This window comes from Watersipora subatra, chromosome 9, assembly GCF_963576615.1.
Source record: "Watersipora subatra chromosome 9, tzWatSuba1.1, whole genome shotgun sequence".
Classification (NCBI taxonomy): Eukaryota; Metazoa; Bryozoa; class Gymnolaemata; order Cheilostomatida; family Watersiporidae; genus Watersipora; species Watersipora subatra.
Genome location: NC_088716.1, coordinates 30,376,982 through 30,400,664, shown reverse-complemented (window position 1 = coordinate 30,400,664; position 23,683 = coordinate 30,376,982). Strand labels below are relative to the sequence as shown.

At 35.6% G+C, this 23,683-nt stretch overlaps 2 protein-coding genes across 2 annotated transcripts in view; both read right to left on the bottom strand.

Annotated features, from left to right (window-relative positions):
* LOC137404075 (uncharacterized) overlaps window positions 1-2,812 on the bottom strand; it is a 47,386-nt gene extending 44,574 nt beyond the window's left edge. Inside the window, exons 1-2 of the mRNA XM_068090232.1 lie at window positions 2,663-2,812; window positions 2,149-2,262 (exon numbers count right to left, since the gene is read on the bottom strand). Coding sequence (XP_067946333.1) covers window positions 2,149-2,262; window positions 2,663-2,812 — 264 coding nt within the window. The remainder of the gene's footprint in view (window positions 1-2,148; window positions 2,263-2,662) is intronic.
* A 6,585-nt stretch (window positions 2,813-9,397) lies between these two features.
* LOC137404073 (connector enhancer of kinase suppressor of ras 3-like) lies at window positions 9,398-19,201 on the bottom strand. The gene is made up of 7 exons (XM_068090229.1): window positions 19,187-19,201; window positions 18,770-18,829; window positions 15,783-15,851; window positions 14,352-14,522; window positions 13,690-13,808; window positions 13,070-13,260; window positions 9,398-9,510 (listed from the first exon to the last, which is right to left on the bottom strand). Exons 1-7 carry the CDS (start codon window positions 19,199-19,201, stop codon window positions 9,398-9,400), a joined length of 738 nt encoding a protein of 245 aa, XP_067946330.1.
* Window positions 19,202-23,683: the final 4,482 nt, after the last annotated feature.

Here is a 23,683-nt window from a genome sequence, read left to right as displayed (position 1 = left end):
ACTGTATACAATGCTATCAGTTGATCTGTTACTAACTCTGCTATATGCAATGCTATCAGTTGATCTGTTACTAACTCTACTATATACAATGTTATCAGTTGATCTGTTACTAGCTCTACTCTGTACAATGTTATCAGTTGATCTGTTACTAGCTCTACTATATACAGTGGTATCAGTTGATCTGTTACTAGGTCTACTATATACAATGTTATCAGTTGATCTGTTACTAACTCTACTGTACACAATGTTATCAGTTGATCTGTTACTAACTCTACTGTATACAATGTTATCAGTTGATCTGTTACTAACTCTACTGTATACAATGTTATCAGTTTATCTATTACTAGCTCTACTATATACAATGTTATCAGTTGATCTGTTACTAGCTCTACTCTGTACAATGCTATGAGTTGATCTGTTGCTAGCACCATTCTGTACTAATTCCATAAACTTTACCTCTATCACCTTGTAATTGGAAGAGAAAGAAGGAAGAGTAAAAATGAGGTGGTGCTATAAGTTACTAAACTGGTAATTATCAAGTGATGGGTTGTTATCCATCATTTGTTTAAAATAAATACAGTGATACAACTGTGCGCAATACACTGCAACACAATATGTAATGGACTACCATTATACAGTTAACTCTGATTACAGTAGAAGCTTCTACAACATAAACCTTCTATAGCATAAACCTACAACATAAATTTCACCTAACATAAAGAATTAATGTACAGTTTTTGCTTTGTGTTACATAAGAAATTCTATATATCGCAAAACGCCAAGTCGGCGCAAGTTTTCAAATTTGGGAGCTCCATAATTAGCCTTGAAAATATCGTTTTCTCTTTTAGCTCACCCGAAGATACAACGGCATATAGAGACATAACTATTGTATATATTGAGGCCATCATAATCTAGCGCTTTGAGAGACCGTCAGGTATACCGATAAAGAGAGTAAGTAGCTAGAAAATTACATATTCAGAAATACTTTGAGCCGGTCAATCAATCCGAATGACACAAATTAAAATCTCATTGAATCTCGTTGAAATCAATCTTCCATCCTAACCTCTAACCCCAGCTTTGGACAAAATGACGGACAGATGCTGCTCTTACTCTAGTGAATATATTTTTGTTTATTTTAGACATACGCAACACCTTTAAATTTTCTTCTTTCCATCGTAGACATTGCTGACTAGAAGAATATGAAGAAATTGATCGATTTTAATTAATATTGAAAGTGTCAATTTAAATCTTAAGTTTAAAGGTTCCCTTAACTTAACACAAAATTTCCGTAATACTCTAAACTAAGTGAAAGTGATAAATAAAGTTTTTGACATAAACCAATGGTTCACCGTTACTGTACATGAAATTAAAAAATGAGGTTTAGTTTTTTTCCTTTTTGAAGTGCTGAAAGGGTGAGTTCGGGATGATTTTGGAATGAACTACGGAATATGCATATATTTCACAGTTCATATAAACATAAAATCCCTATAATGTAAATGTTCTCAGAGTGGATTATTTATGTTGTAGGAGTATCTGCTGCATATTTTCAATCGCGTTTTAAATTGACTGATCAACATCCCTTCATAGCTACAGGCTAGTAGCTGATCTAGTAGTGAGTAGGCATAAAACTATAGTGACAAGTGCTACGCTTAGTGACAAAGGCAACAGCTCGCATTTCGACAATCAGCTGCTGGTTCTCTTCATCGAAGGCTGCCAGGCTAGAATATTATGTTTACCTGACTCCCTGATGGCCTGTGCTAATGCAATATACTGATTGAACTAAAGTCATTGGTTGAACACGAATAGATAAATGAGTGAAATTTTGATTGGATTCGCCTCGATGTTATCATTTTTACAGTAATCAATAACTCTCTATAATTTGATGCAACTTTAGCTGCTTCTAAATCCACATTCTATAATCACACTAATGGTTCATTAGACTAAATAGTATTGCGAAACTATATGAGCTGCGCAATACTCATGAGGTTTCAGACAAGACAGAGCACGGCACTAACAGATTTTTCTGACTTAGCAATACTGTGGCAATATGTTTTCTTACTTTTGTAGTTAGCCAAAAGGACAGTCGGCCACTCGGCTACACTCTACAAATAAGGCTGTAGCATTGAATTGATAACAAATAAGAGAAACCTGAGTGTGATGAGCCAACTCCAAATTATCCGGAGGAACACCTCGAAGGCAATGACACGCCTCGTCATAATATATCCAAGGAGGCCCTCCTTCAATCCTTTTAACAAATTCCACCTGTAAAGCATTTATAGATGACAACCCTAACACTCTTAGTCACAATCTTAGGCATAAGAACTAGTCAAAGTTTGGGCAAGTTAATAGGAATGCTGAAACTGAAATGACCAACAATACGCTGAGGTGAAAAGATACAAGCTTTTGTAATGGTTAAAAAAAAAGATTGCTGCCAGTGTGAACCTCTAAAAAGCAGAATAGATAGAGCCTGTGGTAGAATGATAATAATCTTCCAGTTGTCTACGTGACACAGCTATGCAAACATATAAAGGAACATACTAGGGAATATCGGAAATTATGTGGAACAACAATGTGGAAATAGCGTTTAATTTTAGCAAAACCCATCACTTTGGCCTATCTCATTTGCAGTTAATTAAGCTACAAATTGACAAGTACAACTTACCGTCTCATTTTTAGCGAGAGAGTATTGGAAATATTTGCCTCGGGGCACCAGCAGATGCCGTCCGTCTACTGTGTCCCGACTAATTTTCCCAGAACCAACCAGTAGAGAAGTGCTCAGGAAGAGCACTAAAGGCAAGACTGCTGACCCCATCTCTATTCATCACTGGCTACAACACATTCTTTGATCAACAGCATATACGGAGCAATTATGGCCCTAATTGACAATCTTAGTCAAGTCACACTTTATTAAAAAAGGGATAAAGTCGCGATTTGATAACAAAAAGCTGTAGCACTAGTGCTATGAATACATTAATATCTAAACTTTTAAATGTCTTTCCTGTAAACCACACCTAAAACAGGATATGAGTACATCACATCACATTCAGTGTCAACTTAATAAATAGATACCAAAAGTTCAACACCAAAAACGAAAGTTATTTTTACTAGCCAATAAATTTATTAACTAAAAGCATATAGTTTATTTAAAAAAGAAACCTTAAAACCAAGGAGTGTTCTGAAAAAGCATGCAATCAATTAAAAAACAACAATCTTATCTGTAAAAGCATTATATTAATTAAACTATATTGTAATAGATTCTACTACTATATAAATGATTGAGCACCAAAAAAGATTTTTGTAAAATTTTTAGCAACTTCCATAGACTTTGTAACTCACCATGTTTCTCATATAAAAGACTACCTGTTCAAGAAGGCCAAATGTCACAGCTCTTTGACTATTTAAAACAAAAGGCTAATATATAAGTTGAGAGACCTTTTACCTGCAGTGGCAAATACAGGCAAACCTGACTATCAACTCAGTCAACTGGCAGCGATTTGCAACCCATGTTAGTACTTACATTCCATTTATGTAACCAACTACCAGGAGAGCGAGAGAGTTATTTGCTCTCCAACGGTTTGCAGGCTGACATAAAGGTTAATAAGAATGCACAAAACCACTGCACTTGACTCAGGTAAACAACTGCATTTGATTCTGGTAAACAACTGCATTTGACTCTGGTAAACAACTGCATTTGACTCTGGTAAACAACTGCACATGACTCTGGTAAACAACTGCACTTGATTCTAGTAAACAACTGCACTCGATTCTAGTAAACAACTGCACTTGACTCTGGTAAACAACTGCAATTGACTCTGGTAAACAACTGCACTTGACTCTAGTAAACAACTGCACTCGAGTCTGGTAAACAACTGCACTTGACTCTAGTAAACAACTGCACTAGACTTTATAGTAAACAACTGCACTCAACTCTGATAAACAACTGCACTTGACTCTAGTAAACAACTGCACTCGAGTCTGGTAAACAACTGCACTTGACTCTGGTAAACAACTGCACTTGACTCTGATAAACAACTGCACTCAACTCTGATAAACAACTGCGCTCGACTCTGATAAACAACTGCACTTGACTCTGGTAAACAACTGCACTTGACTCTGGTAAACAACTGCACTTGACTTTAGTAAACAACTGCACTTGACTTCGGTAAACAACTGCACTTGACTCTAGTAAACAACTGCATTTGACTCTGGTAAACAACTGCATTTGACTCTGGTAAACAACTGCACATGACTCTGGTAAACAACTGCACTTGACTCTAGTAAACAACTGCACTCGATTCTAGTAAACAACTGCACTTGACTCTGGTAAACAACTGCAATTGACTCTGGTAAACAACTGCACTTGACTCTAGTAAACAACTGCACTCGAGTCTGGTAAACAACTGCACTTGACTCTAGTAAACAACTGCACTTGACTCTGGTAAACAACTGCACTTGACTCTGGTAAACAACTGCACTTGACTCTGATAAACAACTGCAATCAACTCTGATAAACAACTGCGCTCGACTCTTATAAACAACTGCACTTGACTTCGGTAAACAACAGCACTTGACTCTAGTAAACAACAGCACTTGACTCTGGTAAACAACTGCACTTGACTCTAGTAAACAACTGCACTTGACTCTGGTAAACAACTGCACTTGACTCTGGTAAACAACTGCACTTGACTCTGATAAACAACTGCAATCAACTCTGATAAACAACTGCGCTCGACTCTGATAAAAAACTGCACTTGACTTCGGTAAACAACTGCACTTGACTCTAGTAAACAACAGCACTTGACTCTGGTAAACAACTGCACTTGACTCTAGTAAACAACTGCACTTGAATCTAGTAAACAACTGCACTTGACTCTGGTAAACAACTGCACTTGACTCTGGTAAACAACTGCATTTGACTCTGGTAAACAACTGCACATGACTCTGGTAAACAACTGCACTTGACTCTAGTAAACAACTGCACTCGATTCTAGTAAACAACTGCACTTGACTCTGGTAAACAACTGCAATTGACTCTGGTAAACAACTGCACTTGACTCTAGTAAACAACTGCACTCGAGTCTGGTAAACAACTGCACTTGACTCTAGTAAACAACTGCACTTGACTCTGGTAAACAACTGCACTTGACTCTGGTAAACAACTGCACTTGACTCTGGTAAACAACTGCACTTGACTCTGATAAACAACTGCAATCAACTCTGATAAACAACTGCGCTCGACTCTGATAAACAACTGCACTTGACTTCGGTAAACAACTGCACTTGACTCTAGTAAACAACAGCACTTGACTCTGGTAAACAATTGCACTTGACTCTGGTAAACAACTGCACTTGACTCTGGTAAACAACTGCACTTGACTCTGATAAACAACTGCAATCAACTCTGATAAACAACTGCGCTCGACTCTGATAAACAACTGCACTTGACTTCGGTAAACAACTGCACTTGACTCTAGTAAACAACAGCACTTGACTCTGGTAAACAACTGCACTTGACTCTAGTAAACAACTGCACTTGACTCTAGTAAACAACTGCACTTGACTCTGGTAAACAACTGCACTTGACTCTGGTAAACAACTGCACTTGACTCTGGTAAACAATTGCACTTGACTCTGGTAAACAACTGCACTTGACTCTAGTAAACAACTGCACTTGACTCTGATAAACAACTGCACTTGACTCTGGTAAACAACTGCACTTGACTCTAGTAAACAACTGCACTTGACTCTGGTAAACAACTGCACTTGACTCTGGTAAACAACTGCACATGACTCTGGTAAACAACTGCACTTGACTCTAGTAAACAACTGCACTCGATTCTAGTAAACAACTGCACTTGACTCTGGTAAACAACTGCAATTGACTCTGGTAAACAACTGCACTTGACTCTAGTAAACAACTGCACTCGAGTCTGGTAAACAACTGCACTTGACTCTAGTAAACAACTGCACTAGACTTTATAGTAAACAACTGCACTCAACTCTGATAAACAACTGCACTTGACTCTAGTAAACAACTGCACATGACTCTGGTAAACAACTGCACTTGACTCTGGTAAACAACTGCACTTGACTCTGGTAAACAACTGCACTTGACTCTAGTAAACAACTGCACTTGACTCTGGTAAACAACTGCACTTGACTCTGGTAAACAACTGCACTTGACTCTAGTAAACTACTGCACTTGACTCTGGTAAACAACTGCACTTGACTCTGGTAAACAACTGCACTTGACTCTGGTAAACAACTGCACTTGACTCTAGTAAACAACTGCACTTGACTCTAGTAAACAACTGCACTTGACTCTGGTAAACAACTGCACTTGACTCTGGTAAACAACTGCACTTGACTCTAGTAAACAACTGCACTTGACTCTGGTAAACAACTGCACTTGACTCTAGTAAACAACTGCACTCGACTCTGGTAAACAACTGCACTTGACTCTGGTAAACAACTGGACGTAAATCAGCTCGTACCAAAACTAACTCTGACAAATAAACAAACTGGCAATAAGTCATTCCATTGTGAGATACAAAATTGAGAATAGCCAATTTTTAGTAAAAGCTAATAGTAAATGAAATATGCTAGACCTACAATAGTAGCATATACAATCTTTTACAGCAAAATAAGCACTTACTGTACATAATGACAGTTAAACAGTTAAAAACAAACCTCTACAATTCGTCCATCATACATAATATGTTTTTGTAGGCTCAAATATAAAAGAACCTTAAAAGGTGGCTCATTGCTTTTTATGTTAATATAAAACCTTCAAAGGTTCAATTTTAAACTACTTACTAGACAAAACAATAGTAGGTTGTTGTTGTGTGGAACACGCATTACAAGTGCATGCTAGGTTTTTACCAGAGCATTGATGGAAAGTGCTAAAAAGCTTTACTCAGTAAAGTGCAGGCAAATATTCGTAACAATAAGCCAGAAATTATGATGGCATTTTTAGTTTGCTGGTAACTAAAGCTTTACAGTTTGCATATTTAATAAGTTTTCAACTAACCAATTAAAAGTCGATATAAATCGATAGCTTTATTATTTGAGAATACTGCAACTTTAGGCTCTACAATAAAATCAACACTCACAAATCATCTATTGTGACCTGGTACATAACTAGTAACTTTTTCCCGAGCGTGGTAGCAATGATATACAGCCCCCCAAGGATAGCCGACGGCTATCATACAATACGCGGACTGGCGTGTAGCCTACAATTATCTAATTGGTGCAAGGTTTTGGTTCGCCAATAGAGAAGCTCCATAGGCTGAGAAAATACGTCGACAGTGAAGCTAAAGAAACAATAAGTGGATACTTCTGCCTTACTAGACGGAAGATGCCTACCAAGAAGCCTTGCAAACCTTGGATGAGGAGTTTGGAAGGCCCGATCTTGTAGAAGACTGCTATCATATAGTGTTTTCTTAATGCATGTAGACCTTACATATTCTATTCATCATTTTGCAGAACTATTCTGGAACAATTTTGTTGGTTTGCTTTACAAACCCCCACGCTTCCGGCAGCGAGTAAAAGAGTTTACCTCTGTGCAATGGAGAGAACTGGAGGAAGAAGCGACACAATATTTGAGGCAACAAAGAGCTCGTGTGTTTAAAATACAGCCAAAAGGCAACTGTGTGTGGTATGTTATTTTGAGGAGTTGTCCACAGCTGCACAATTTTAGCTTCAAGCTTTAGAAGTGTTGGATCATGCGTAAATCGTGTGATCCATTCTTAATATTAGGTTGTTCCTGATTATGATATAGCTAGAAGCGTTATAGCTTACAGTCGTTGCGAATCCACATATTGAAGGATCAAAGCAGTATAAAGCTCCGACTATCTCCCGAGGACATGCATGATTCTTATACTAGGTGATAGTTCTGCAATCCACAATATGAGAGGTTATTAAATGATGGAATCGCTTGGGAAAATTTGCTAGAATATTTGCAGGCCGAAGGTTTCACTGACCAAGTTATAATTTTATAACATTTTTCCCTTTTCGCCAGATAAGGTTATGAACGTTTTTGTATTCCAGTGTAATGTGGGACATGAGCTTATTGAGTCCTCCTGCGACGGAACACTTGCCAACTTCACTCGAGACCCCAGCTGAAATAGATATAGGAGAACTTGAGGAGGGAGATAATTACCTATCAAATCCAGAAGGCGAGAATGACAGAGGCGCACCGAATGATCTTGGAGATACGGTACGTGAAGGTGAAGTTGAGTACAATCAAGCCATTTCAGAACGTGATGAGGATGACTACAGTGTTGGCGGTTCAGAATACAGAGGTGCATGTAAAGTGGATGAGGAAGGTGACTAGGTTGTTGATTCAAATGTTGTTTTCAACTGAGTGGAGACTTCTAACAGGCTTGTGTTGAGATGAAAGATGATATTCATCACTGATCAGTAAAGTGGCACTGGACTAGAAAATGTCTCACACGTTAACCACATTACATTAACTATATTTTGTTGACTATATATATATATATGTTGTTGAATATATTAACTATATTCCTGGTTTTTCATATGATTATTAAATATGGACACTTATCATGTTACTAAAGGTAACATATTTAATGCAACATATCTATAACATGTTTTATATGGAATAGTCTGCATCTGCAAATACATGCATGTCTATTTGTCATGCAATAAGTGATTGTTCGCTTGTTCAGTTTATACATTTGATAACAAGGGCATATTGTTATTATGGGTTTTTTTTTGCTCAATGGCATACCCTAACACATGAATAAAATATGTGTCGGCATAACTATTAGTTCCAAGGTCATACCATTCTCCAGGTCAGAAGCATCGGTATCAGGAATAAACATCAAAATTAGAACCGATTCTGGAATAACTGACATGGCGAAATATAATGTTATATGCTTTGTCATCATTGCATCATAACTAAACAGCACTACATCTTTGTATTTATTTACTAAAGTATGTAACAATCACCTGTAGACTACCATGAAGGTATCTACAGTTACTCCAGTATATAACAATCTGTTAATCTTATTCTATATATTGACCACAATTATAGGTAAAATATAATACAATTAATTTACTTGGACACAGAAAACACAATATTTCAACTACTGAAACTTATACTTAATGAGTTTCAAAGTATGAAAGAATCATCAGTCATTAGCACTGACCATTTCTCTCCTCTAATTGTGATCTCTTTAAAGAGTTGATTCAAGGTGCACACGGAGTAACAACTAGCAGGAATTTAAGATGATGCTGATCATGTATTGTTAATTAATACATATCATTTTCCCTCAGTAATGCTAACAGAATTGCTCACTATTACGGCTACGACAGCTCCAGATAGCTGAGGCAAACTCCTGCCCAGAAAAGAGAATAATTGAGATAGCAACACTCATGTGCGGATGTGGGATGGTAGCTGATTTGACTCAGAGGTTCGCAACTCCGGTGTAGACATGACCACATTGTAAGAACTCAGCACCTCTTTTTTACCTGTGTTTCCCACCGCTGCAGCATATTTTAAAGCAATAGTTAATCACAATTCATCAACAATTACGCAACGTTTAATAGGAGGATCTCAGCCAATTCAAAGTGAAACACATTTTAAACAGCATGGTGAGTTTCGCTACTGCAAAGCAGACGATCTTGTCATTGACTCCGGTGAAAATTTTGTATCACCTTTCCAAGTTTTCTAAAACAGTGACTCAGAAAGACTACTATTTTACAACTTATACTCTCATGCTTTCCTTGAGACCTTCACCAAAGACTATTTTCTCTTTGTCTTTCCCTAATCAGCACATTTACACTTTACTCAAGCATTGTACAAGTCACTGACTACAAGGCTCTTACCAATAAGCTATACATATGTATGTGTGTATGTATACCGTAAAACCAATATTTGAACGCCACCTTTATTTAAACACCACCTCTATTTGAAAGCCACCTTTATTTAAACGCCACCGCTATTTGACCGCCACTAAAGGAAAAGAGTTAAAAAATAGAGCATCACACTTGAAACGAACGCCACTTCTACATGATATTCTACGACCTTTACGAACCGATAATAGCGAATTATCAGTAGAAAGGTGTATCAGGCTAATGGTAGCTCCTTGTTTAACATGGTCCTGATACTTCGACGTATGTGAAAAACAGTTTAGCAATTACTCTGGAATCTGTACTACTATTTTGAGGCTAAAACTTCTGCTTAGCAATACATGCACAATTTTACACGTTATTAAATCTTCCTTTATTTGTGCAGAAAGTGTATTCTAATTGACACAAGAAAAGTTTTACTCTGCTAAAAAAATTGTTTGAACAATAATATTGACTAATAAAGGTTGAAAAATAGAGCACCATGGCATTCAAATATAGAGGTTTAATGGTATATACATACAGTATATATATGTATACAGCATACACATATATATATATACATACAGTATATATATGTATACAGCGTATACATATATATACTGTACATACAGTATATATATGTATACAGCGTATACATATATATATATACATACAGTATATATATGTATACAGCGTATACATATATATACATACAGTATATATATGTATACAGCGTATACATATATATACATACAGTATATATATGTATACAGCGTATACATATATATACATACAGTATATATATGTATACAGCGTATACATATATATACATACAGTATATATATGTATACAGCGTATACATATATATACATACAGTATATATATATGTATAGTTTTAGACGAGAGAAGTTTTACTCTGCTAAAAAATTGTTTGGACAATAATATTGACTAATTCAGCTGTGCATAAATGCATAAAAAGAGTAGAAGTCAGAGAACACTGGAAGGTTTTGCACAGCCAGAAGATAAAATGGGTCCAAATGAAAGCAACAGTCAGAACGAAACTGGCCAAGCAAACGATGCAAATATTCTTGTTTCTGTATTACGATTATGATCTGTTCATGTCACTTGTTCATGAATATATATTGGTAGCATTTGTTAGATTATTATTATATAACTTATAAATTTGCAAATTTGTAGCATATTTGATAACATAATTGCCATTATCTAAACTCGGCTTCTGATAGATCGACGCTCATAATTCCTCTTCTATTGCACAAAAAAGACATTTTCGGTGGTAAACTGTAGCAAACGTATCAACGAGTGCAATGAAAGTTTATGTAAAATTGTTAAATATGGTTATAAAATGAAAATATGCCTTCAAATTTAGAATGAAATAAAAATTTAAAGCAACAAAGCTGCAATGTAAGCTATAAGGTCATTGTAAGTTAATTGCGGGCAATAGATATCAACTGGGCGTGATATTTCTAAGCTCCTCAATGCATATTTATATAAAGCTCTATGACAAGTTGGAGGTAAGTTATAGCGGGTTTCTGGCATCCCAAAGGGTTAATGTCGCTCTGCCCGTAGCCGGTGCAAAATTTAGATGGCATCCGCTTCGCCCGTAAAAGGGTTAAATTTATCTTCCCAAAAGTTTGACGAGCTATTCGAAAATATACATATACAGTATATATATGTATACAGCATATACATATATATACATACAGTATGTATATGTATACAGCGTATACACATACATACAGTATATATATGTATACAGCGTATACATAGCTTACCAGTAGATGCCTCTAAAACAGAAATAATCGATAATGAGAATGTTTACGTTATAGGGTATCGGATTATCAAGCATCTTGAGGCATTTTAGAATAATTGGGCGTATAATTATTCTCAAGTGAGAAAGTTATACTTTTACGGCTAACTATGGGACTCGTGTTTATCAATTCGAATTTTAAAACTTACACTGACTTGATGCTTTACGTTATGTGGACTTTCTTACATCATGCGATGCAAAACCTTAACATAAATTCTTTCCATTAAGTAGAATTCATGTAAAAAAAGGTTTACTATATAATAGGGGCGTCTACTGTATATAATAGTGTATATAATATTTTATTTAATATACTGTGCATATATATCCTACATTAATCCAGCACGCCCAAACTGTATTTTATGTACTAAAGTCTTTTAGAATATTTAACGCTATCTTTAAATTCAACACAATTCTATGAACAGATAACTCCAAATGCGTTGAGTTGTTTTGTCAGACTAATTATCAAGGGCTAAAGCAACACAAAAAAGTAGACAACTGGCAAAGAACTTCAACCAACTGTCTGTCTTACTTGGCTAACAGTCCGAGTCGAGTAGATGCTTACCGATTGGTCAAGAAGAGCCGAGGAGTGCGTTCGGGGTTTCCACTCGGCATTCTCAAGCTCAAGCTCGCTAATTTGAGCGTCGAAAACCTGTTCCAATTTATATGCATTTTCTACTGGATTTTTGGTTGAGCACTGAATTGTTTGAGTAAGGAGGTCAAGCAGCGTGATTTCACTGTACAGTGGACTGTAACGTATAACTCCTATAACCTAAATTCCAGATAACATAAAAAATTTATGCACTTTTTGCTGCGCAATACGTAAAAAATCCATATACTTCAACTGCAACTTCTCAAATTTGATTTGGATGGTGACGTATCTCACGGCATTCGCGAGGGAAAAAAACGACGTACGAAGAGCATTATATCTATTATATATAAACAACTTCCATGACATCTTTGTTTGTTGTGATAAATCGTCATATGTGTCGACAAAACAGAGAATAGGTAGCTGCGCATGTGTTAATAAATACTTAAAGACGATCGATTGGGGGTGTTACAGCGTTGGTCTAACAATCTGAATAGTAGTCTGAATAGTGAGTCCCCCATCAACCGATTGTAAAATAACCGCAATCATAGTATATAAAGGAGACAAGTTGTTGATGCTATCAAATAATAACACAGTTACGATACAGCCAACAAATTAAAAAGTCGAGTCTAGTTTTTTTTAATGGCGAAAGTGGGAGTTTGAAAAGATCTTGGAACGGATTAGGCAATTTACATGTATTTCACTGTTCGTATAACGTAAAATCCCTATTATGTAAACAATCCTGGAATGGACTATTTACGTCGTAGGAGCACCTACTGTTTGCATTCATGTTGATGTACCTGAGCTGGAAGAGGGTATGTCCAAAGAATTTTGAGGATCCCAAACATCATTGACGAGAATGGTTGGTCTACTAGTTCTCCTTGGAATTGGTTTCACCTTAGCTCCTGACTGCCAAGACTCTTGCATATAAATGAACAACTGAGAAGTATCTGAGGAACTAGGGCTAAGAGAGAAGACTTCATCTGCTGTACTGCAAAGACAGGAGTTGTGAAAGCATAAGTTTGTGCAAACCTCTGCAACTACGTTTAAGCTAACCATTGTCTAAACTCAAACTAAACATGCAATACACAACACATATTATTGTTAATGCTAATAGAGAGAACAGGTAAAACATTTTTAGGGACAGAATTCATAATCTTTGTTTCCCTCAAGGACCCAGCCATTTGACCTCTGTTTAATGGTTGATGAAGCATTAACTACAGAGAGTCAAATTTACAATGAGTCATCCAGCTATAACATTTAAAAAACCAAAAACCATCCTTCTGCCTTTTAAAGTAAAACCGTCTTTCTTCAAAAGTGGCCAAAAACTTATTCAACGTGTTCATCTGATTTACAATAATGAAGAGTTTGTGTAAATTGTATTTAAAAATGTGAACAAGTAAAATATTTTTGTTAGAACCTGCTAGGAGTTGCTACAGTGTCAGTCATGTGACTAGCAGCAACAGGTGCTTCACCAATCGAGCATGACTTAGCCTTGCCATCAAATGACCCTTCCTCTGATAAGTGCTTGCTTGCCCTCTAAAAATATCAATGTTACTATATGTATGTAGGAAGTATAAGGAATATGAACTTACCAGAAACTGTTAGGGGCGTAACATCATTGCTGATTGGTGCATCCATGTTAATTGGCTCACATATGTTACTATGCACTCTGATGGGCTCACATATGCTAGCATACACTTTGATTGGCTCAGATACACTAACATGTGTGTCAATAGGCTCATATATGCTAACATGTTCTTTGAATGAATTATATGAGCAAACAACCACTTTGATTGGCTCACACATACTAGCAATAGTTTGATTGGCTCATATATGCTATTGAGTATCTCGATTAGCTTTATATACATGTATGCTAGCATACACTTTGGTTCGTTCATAAATGCTAGCGAGTACTTTGATTTGCCATTATAAGCTAGCATGCACTTTGATTGGCGCACACATATTAGCAAGTATTTCGATTAGCTCACATATGCTAACATGTACTTTGATTGGCTCACATCTGCTAGTGAGTATTTTGATCGGCTCAGTGGTGCAGTGATTGTAGATTGCAGTGTGTACCTTAGGGAAGGTGCTCTGTTTGAGGTTAGTACCCAGAGTCTTTGGATTCTTCGCTCTCCTCTGATTGAAACTCTGTAAGTTGAAATGTCGCGGAGCTTTTCTCACGGTGAGAATAACTTCCTTTGGATTCTTTTGCAGAGCTTTTACCACACTGTTTAGCTGCCAGCCAACCTAAAGAGAATCAGCAAATCTAAAATAGTATTCAACTACTTATCCTGAGTTCTCCGTATGTCTGTATGTCTGTAGCAAGCATGATGGTAAATTATTACAATTTCAGCTACAATTAAGCATTTACAGACAAAGTTAATATATTTTAATATGTACTTAATATTATAATAGTTTGTTGTATTTCCTTAATTCTTTTAACAGCTTATAAAATTTCACCATAAATGCTTCAAATAACCATATAAAAACCACTACAATAGATGAAACTAGGAAAAGAGTATATAAAGCTAATCTATGTGGAAGAAGCTTAATAAGAAGTGAAAATCACTCTGAGAGGGTTTTATTGTCACCTTTACGTAAGAGACGGACAAAGTGAGGTGTAACTTTGGTGATACAAGATATGGACTGCATAGACAGTAACCTTCAAGGTAACATAAGTTATTATAGTTTTACAGTAAGTTTAACATTTTTAACACTTGATCTTTATTAACTCAGCTGCCTTATCACCTTTACCAGTATATCCGTATAAAACTTTCCTTTCTCTGTATCACTTTTATATACCTCTCCATCACCGCTAGATGGCTTTGTAGACTGGTTGAAGAATTGATCCAAGAGTTGTCCACCCATGGTTTACTATTATTTCTGGTAATGGTATGACTTCCTTCATTCTTACCATAAACTGCACTAGTCTTCTAGGTATCCAGAATTTTAAAACAAAAAATTGGAGGTACGAAACACTGTTATAGTATTCGAGCACCTGTGGAGCCAAACCATGTGATGGAGAAGTATCTACAGCACTCCGATGTTTCAAGAAACTTTGGACAGCAGATGCTAAAAATGATTTCATCTGGTTGCACTATTATTGGGTCAAATGACACGCAATATTGATGAATTAATATAATGAGGTCATAACAAGTTGAGGTCAGACCAAACCTACTTTGCTCAAGTCTGATCACTTCAATATTCTTTCTCACCATGAGATGCATGAGCTGTTATTAATAATCGTCGTGGCAACAGTACATATTGGTTTGAAATTAAACAGCTTTCTTTGGGACTTCCTTAAAACTCTTTCTCTCCATTCACGAAACAATTTATACTACTGAGAAAAGAATCTAAGACTTAACTTCTGAAACAAGAATATAACAACCAAAAGGCATAAAGTAAAGCTAAAAATAAGGACAATTAGTAAGTAAAAATAGTTCAACAGAGAAAAGGTCACGAGAGATGGTTAGCAGGTAAAATGATATAATAAATGTAAAAGCTCACCACAACCTGCTGATTAATCTCAACTATTTGATCTCCGGGCTCTAGTTTGCTGACGCTGTCACACGCTGTCTACAAATATGACCATAATATTGAACAAAGTTGAAAACTCTCCTTTATGTAGGAATTGTCTCCTCCTAAATTAGCTATCCTAGACTACTTACCAATATAGGGGGTGAAATACGGCTATATGTACACGATTTGGTGAATTTACAATGTTATATGTGGTTATGCAGCAATGATTGTTATATACATGTTGGTGTACAGAACTCAGTGCTGCAGATAAAGCTGTCAAGCATTTGTTGAGTACGACATATAATTATATAACGACATTTAGTTCCTTTAATTATACATGCATGGATGTATATTAGGATATAGATATATGCATGTACATATACACACATGCATGCATACACATTTATGAACATATGCGTATGCACACGTGCACACAAACGCACTGAAATTCTGAATAATTGTGCACCTACTTATTATCTGTGCTTTAGTGGCACACCTGGCTATCTCACGATACGTAAGATACACTAATCACAAGCAATAGATATTAACTACCTGACAATGCCGGGGTAATAATAAAGTCTTTGGACAAAAACTTTATTTGTAGTTAACATATAACCACATTTGGCATTCTACCTTTCAAACTACATATCATGAAAAAAGTGTTTTGTGTAGTTGAAATAAATTAAGATAGAAAATAAAAACAACTGTAAAGGTTTTCACACTTTATCAAACAACTGTAACTTTCAAACTTCATTACTTGAAAGAAGAGTTTCGTTGAAATAAATTAGGAGGAAGAATAAAAATGTAAAAGTGTTTAAATGTAATTGTGAAATCATTAGCAAGTAATGGCTAAATATAGTTTGTTTTGCCAGGATAACAATGAAAAATTATTTGGTATACAATTATATGATTTTAGTTCGTTTCAGCATACTTGCCAAGTAGTTGAGAGAAAAAAGCCTGAGATTGATGGTAAATGTAGTAGTTGAATCTGAAGACTAGATTTATTCGTGAAGTTTTTTTCTTTATCGGTACCTACATAGGAGTCCCTTCCACGATTTTATTCAATGTTCAGGTATTCTATTATCAATGTGAGGTCATGGTCGTTTGCCAACGATATGTCACAGCTCCATGTATAATCTTTGTTTATTGATGAAAAACTGTAGAGCAAATCGTTAGACATCAATGTTGTTAAATCTAAATAGCCCAGGTTTTATGGCAAGCATACGGTTTAATAGTGGTCTGTTTCATTGTTGCTAACTTTGTATGATGATGCGGGCTCACAACTAGTAAACAAAGAGAAAATGACAAGTAAGTAAATTAAACCACTACTTTTATTGAAAAAGCTGGAGGAAAACGAGAGATTTTGTGCAAAAGGGAGACTGACTTAAAAACCTGGAGGGTTCCGGCCAAACCGGGAGACTTGGCAAGTATGCGTTTCAGTGTTGGCATGCAAACATTGGCATGCCAATTTTCGGGTGCCAGTGTTGGCATGCAAAAATATCGTATTATTATATCTAAAATATTAGACGTACATAGAGTGGTATAGAAACTCATATTATGCAATACAATCACCTCCTGGTAAAAACCATCAAAATCGTCATCATTAAAATATAGTAACAAAACAATATGTTAACCTTAGTAACCATAGATACCTACAATGACTTTAGTGCATTTTGTGGTTATGATCTGCAAGATAATATAACATTACAATGTACTACGTGGAGAGTTCTTACCTTCAAGACAGACGTATAATATAAACACTGAATCTAACTTAAATGAATTTAGTTTACTAAATACATACTTTAAGAAAGTTTTAGCATGTATTTTGATGAACTTCAAACTTGTAATAAAATTTTTATCATTTATCCTTTGCGAATGGGTTTTTACCATAACGGATAACGCTAAACTCGCCATAGCAAGCAACGTATATCTCTTAATAACGTATATAATCAGTACACAAATCGCCAAATTTTAAGTTCGAGATAAATTATTGTTGATATCGTGGGGCGGAATAAATTAGCTCTAGCGAAAAAAAAAATTGTAAAAACATTGTGTTGCAAATACGTATGCCCAAAATATTTCTTAACAGGGGCAGCGTAATGCATGGGCGCAAGGCTAAAATAATTAGCGTGTGCATTCGCTATACAGTATATGATAGTCCCTTTGAACAATATGCCATGTTTAGCTCAGGAGTAGATTCTAAACTTGGGGTTGGAATCTCCGTGAGTTCACATCTATTTTTAATACCAAATGTTTAAATTTTAATATCAAGATTTTAATAACTATAGCTGGACATACACAGATACATATACACAACTCTGAGAAATAGATATATACATTGTATACACATATACATACTTATCTATATATAACATATATCTAGTAACTAAAAGCATATAAAAAATAACTCTACACTAAAATGAGGGAACGAGTTATCTTCCAATTGCAGACAGGTTAGGAGTTATCTTATCAGTCATGCTAAATCACATTCCTGAGCCCATTCCTAGCATTTTGGTACAGATTTTCATTTTAGTCAAACCTTGTCTGAGGAGCGCATTGCACAAAACAGATTTCTAGTGCTTTTACTGAGAATTTACTTTAATCCTAATATTTCTCCTATTACATACATACATATGTGTATGTACCGTAATAGAGGAAATATTAAATATGTATGTATATCTATATATGCATATATGCATATATACATATACACACACTACAAACTATATAGTTTATACCATAAACCATATAGTTTATACTACAAACTTGCTAAGAACTCGACTGTTGGTGCACCCGAGACATAGTGCTGATAACATAACATCCATGTCTATGTTCTTACACTCAGTCACACTCAGCTCAGCACTGAAAAGTCTAGCAAATGTATTTTAACATCATCAAGAGACAAAACATTTTCATATATTGATCTACACAAAATAGATTCGTATTTGCCTCTTTTGCCTGAGAACCTAACTTACATTGTCTCTTATCAGCTCAATAGTATGAACACCTTGCTGGCTGGAATGCAGGTGTAGCCCCTACAAAAGAGAAAACTATTTGCTGTCTCAAGAAACAATATGACTTTCTAAAATTGATGAAATTTTCATTTTTATACGATATTCATGGTACATCACAAACCAGTGCAGTTAAATCGGTGAGACCAGTTAAACCACAACTGAAATCAGTCTTTCTACATCAACATTGAGTCGGTGTTTGTTTCGACACACAATGTCATTTTTACTATACATACGACATCAGAAATTGTTTGCAACACTCAAGCTTTGTACGCAAAAAGCTTGTACAAATCATATATAAAACTTGAAAACAACTATTCAATACATTGTATATATTAGGTTAATCTAAAACATGTTTGTTATGTGATAGGGGTAAGTTACACCAGATATCTCCATCATTTACTTTACCACAGAACTTAGGTTTTGACGAGTATACACGTCTGTTCACGCGTCTCTAACGCTACGTTACAATAAAAATATCATTTTACTGATTTTCACATTATCAACACTTTGGAGCCTGGTCCCGAGATAATTCCGAGAAATTGTTTTCTCATTTGATTCTATTCCGGAGTAAACCCAATTGTGTAGTTTCTCTTTGTACCCAGCTGTGCAGTTTGTTTTTGTACCCAGCTGTGTAGTTTCTCTTTGTACCCAGCTGTGAAGTTTCTCTTTGCACCCAACTGTGTAGTTTCTCTTTGTCTTTTGCACTTCTTGTTAATGTAGGATTATGATTAATTTAGTTTTGACATGCAGTGGAATCTCGGTTTTCGAACGCGTCGGCTCTCAACCAATTTGGTTTTTGACCTAAAAAAATTAAGATTTGTTCGTCTCGGATCTCGAACATAAATTTGGTTTGCGACCGAACCAGAGCATGGGCCTTTGAATTAAACGTTCCGAACAGCTCCGAAAACAGCATGGAAACATTCATTAAAGGTTGACTTGCAACAAAATCACATTACCGTTATTTGATATGAAAAGATTCACCATGTCTTACTCTGTTGTGTTGTAGGTGCAAAATATGTGGAAAGGTGATTACAAGCTCTTAAAAGCTCAAAAACGAACAGAAAATTGCAGCCACAAGAGACCGCCGTAGTTTGGATTCCCTTTCTAAAACGGCTCAAATGTGATGTAGTTGTGAGAGATGGTTTCTGTTTACACTTTCTTGCAACCTTATTCGTCGAAATATTTTCACAAATATACTTCACGCATTCAATAAAACTATGTCTATTGTTCTTACGCGTCTGTTTTATCGTCATTGTAATGCTGTCACTTTTAGCACTGATATCTTATAACTTACCGTAAAAAATTGTTAAAATTTTTAACCTTAGCTCGAAGGAGTACATATCATTGTCTGATAATCATGACGAGCCTGTTGGTCACCCGTGATAATCGAAAAGTGCTGCAAAAATTATTTGCGAAGTATTGAGTCACATGATCAGAGAACGACTTGACGATTGAATAACGCCGAACCAAAACTGTAAAGTAGCGAGCATCGATATTTGATACGGGGTCTTCGGTAAAACCCAAAGTGTTTGTCATAAACTAGTACTACAATAAGTTTTATATTGAGCTTTGAATTAGCCTTTCAATTGACGTGAGAACATACGTGACAAGACGATAACCAAATTTTGTGGTTACGTCATCGAAATAAAGAAATTCCAATCTACGGCGGCTTTTCGTTTTTGAGCTTTTAAGAGCTTGTAATCACATTTCCACATATTTGGCACTTACAACACAACAGAGTAAGACATGGTGAATTTTTGGATACCAAATAATAGCCTTTCAAGGAAACCGCCGTAGATTGCAATCCCTTTCCATAACAGATCAAATGGAACGTAGCTAAACACAATGGCTTCTGTTTACACTTTCATGCAACCTCATTCGTCGAAATATTTTCACAACTATACATCACTCATTCAATAAAACTATGTCTATTGTCTTTACACCTCTATTTCATTGTCATTGTAATGCTGTCACTTTGAACACTGATATCTCAAAACCAACCATAAAAATTTGTTTTATATTTTAACCTTAGCTCGAAAGAGGGCATATCATCCTCTGATAAACATGACGAGCCTGTTGGTCGTCCGAGATAGTCGAAAAATGCTACAGAAATTGCTCATGATATTTGTCAGAAAGTATGGGTCACATGATCAGATTACGACTAGATCATTAGACCAAGCTGAAACGAAACTGAAGTAGCTAGCATCTATATTTGGTACGGGCTTTACGGTAGAATGCAAAGTTTTTGTCATAAACTAGTGCTACTAAACGTTTTATATTGAGCCTTTTATTGACCTTTCATTTCACGTGATACCATCACGTGTCAAAACATTAACCAAAATGTTTGAGTATGTCATCGAAATGAAGAGATTCCAAACTACGGCGTTTCCCTGATGGCTGCGATTAACTATTGGTTTTGGAGATTTTAAAAGCTTGCAATCACATTTCCACATATTTTGCACCTACAACGCAGCGGAGTAAGACATGGTGAACCTTTTGATACCAAATAGCTGTAATGTGAATATTGTTGCAAGTAAACCTTTAATATAGAAAAATCTTGGCAGTCAGACCACCTCAAACATCTAAACCAATCGATCGCAAATAATAGAAAAACGCTTATACTTTCTAATGAAATCTACTAAAATTTTGCGTAAGTTGATCATTAGAAATTTGAAGGAATGATGAGCTATATCAATGTATTAAAGCTGCAAGTATTTCAGTTTGAAACTGAAAGCTCTTTCCGTTTCATCATTGCTTCACCTTGAAACAGCTGGAAGTTATCACACGATGCTCACCAAAGGTTCATCTGGCCTTTTCCTGATTGTCACATTCTCCAAGGTGGCTGGCGTCAATATAATTGGGTTAGCGCAATTCTTTATCAGATCATCGCATCTACTCTCGACCTCTCGCAACTGCAAGTTCATTCTCAATGTGTGATATCTTTGTAAAACGGGATGCCTATTGACAACTGAAGGTGAAGGGCCAACATCATATACATTTATATGAAACCATATAGTTACACAATATGGTTTAATATAAATATGACTCCAGGAAGTATATACAACAATATAGTTACAGAGTATGGTTTAATATAAAAATACTCCAGGAAGTATAAACAACCATATAGTTACACAGTATGGTTTAATATAAATATGACTCCAGGAAGTATATACAACCAAATAGTTACACAGTATGGTTTAATATAAAAAATACTCCAGGAAGTATAAACAACCATATAGTTACACAATATGGTTTAATATAAATATTACTCCAGTAAGTATATACAACCATATAGTAACACAGTATGGTTTAATATAAACATTACTCCAGTAAGTATATACAACCATAATTATAGTTACACAGTATGGTTTAATATAAATATGACTCCAGGAAGTATATACAACCAGATAGTCACACAGTATGGTTTAATATAAATATGACTCTAGGAGGTATATACAACCATGTAGTTACACAGTATAGCTTAATGTAAATATTTCTCCAGGAAGTATATACAACCATATAGTTACACAGTATGGTCTAGTACAAATATGACTTGAAGAAATATATACAACCAGAGAGTTTTAGTTGTATACTATGGAACAAATTGGGCACATCCTTATTGATTGTACATGCCGATCTTTCACGGCTTCGCGCTCAACATTGCAGGTAGCATTACGCAGGATGACACACCATATATATATGCGTGTCCATCTACATACATAAAATCCACAATGTTTTTCTTTTGTTGTCTGTTTAGGTGTGTAGTTATGGCAATAAAAATTCAGAAACAAAAACCCGCTTCGCAGAGGATTTCATCTAGAAACCTCCAATCCTGGAGACAGTGAGCTTAACATTAAATTATGAATCCAACCTAACATAGAGATGATAATAGTGAAGATAATCATTATATCGGTTAAAATACTAACGTTTAGAGCACTCGCGATTAATAACTAGCACAGTTGATCATTACGCGCAAAGTAACGATTATAAAGCTGGCTTCAAACATGACTATTGTTTAAAAGAAAAATGTTTAAACTCACATAACCAACAAGACTAGTGCACTCGGTATAGATCTGTAGAAAGCACTGCAGCCTGTACAGTATGAATTACACAGGAATAAACACAGCAGAAATAAGCAAAACACGATGATTTAAAAATTACAATAGTTATTGCTGTATGAGCTTAATAAAAATAATTTTTTGTGAAAAAAATCTTTTTATTGTCAGTGCAACGCCGGCCATTCAGTAATAGACTACAATATTACTGTAGTCTCCTGACCCAAGCTTATTTACCCTCCATACAATGATGCTATTATTTCACACGGCTTTAGTATAGAACGTAATTGGTTGATTAGATGCTGCATGGCAGCAGTGCCAGCAGGTTATCACTGACAACTACAGAGTACCGACTTTCCCTTGCTGATACCAACTCTATGTCCTATAGAGAAGATCCTAATTGCATTGATCAATATATTGCTAGAAGAATCAATTTTAATCATTTACAACCTTCAAATGGCTTTAACTTGAATTTGTAACGCTTGCTCAAAACCTACAACTTTTTAAACCAGCTCAAATTCTTACATCATCAACTTATATGCATAATAAAGGGCAATAAGAGTACATTATTTATAGGTCATGAACTCTGCAGAAATTAGTGATGTCACAGATCTTGTTGCAATAGACAGAAGTGACAACAAAAGCTGCCTTTCCGAAGATTTCTAGTTGTTATCCTCTGTAACCAGATTGCTTACAAGCCAGTCACCACTGCCTTATTCAGATGTAAGTTTTGTACAAAGTCACAAGTTCAATGCTAATACTAATGCTGTTTACTTACAAATTTGCCATTTAATTTCTCTTTTAAACTGAATTAGATTAT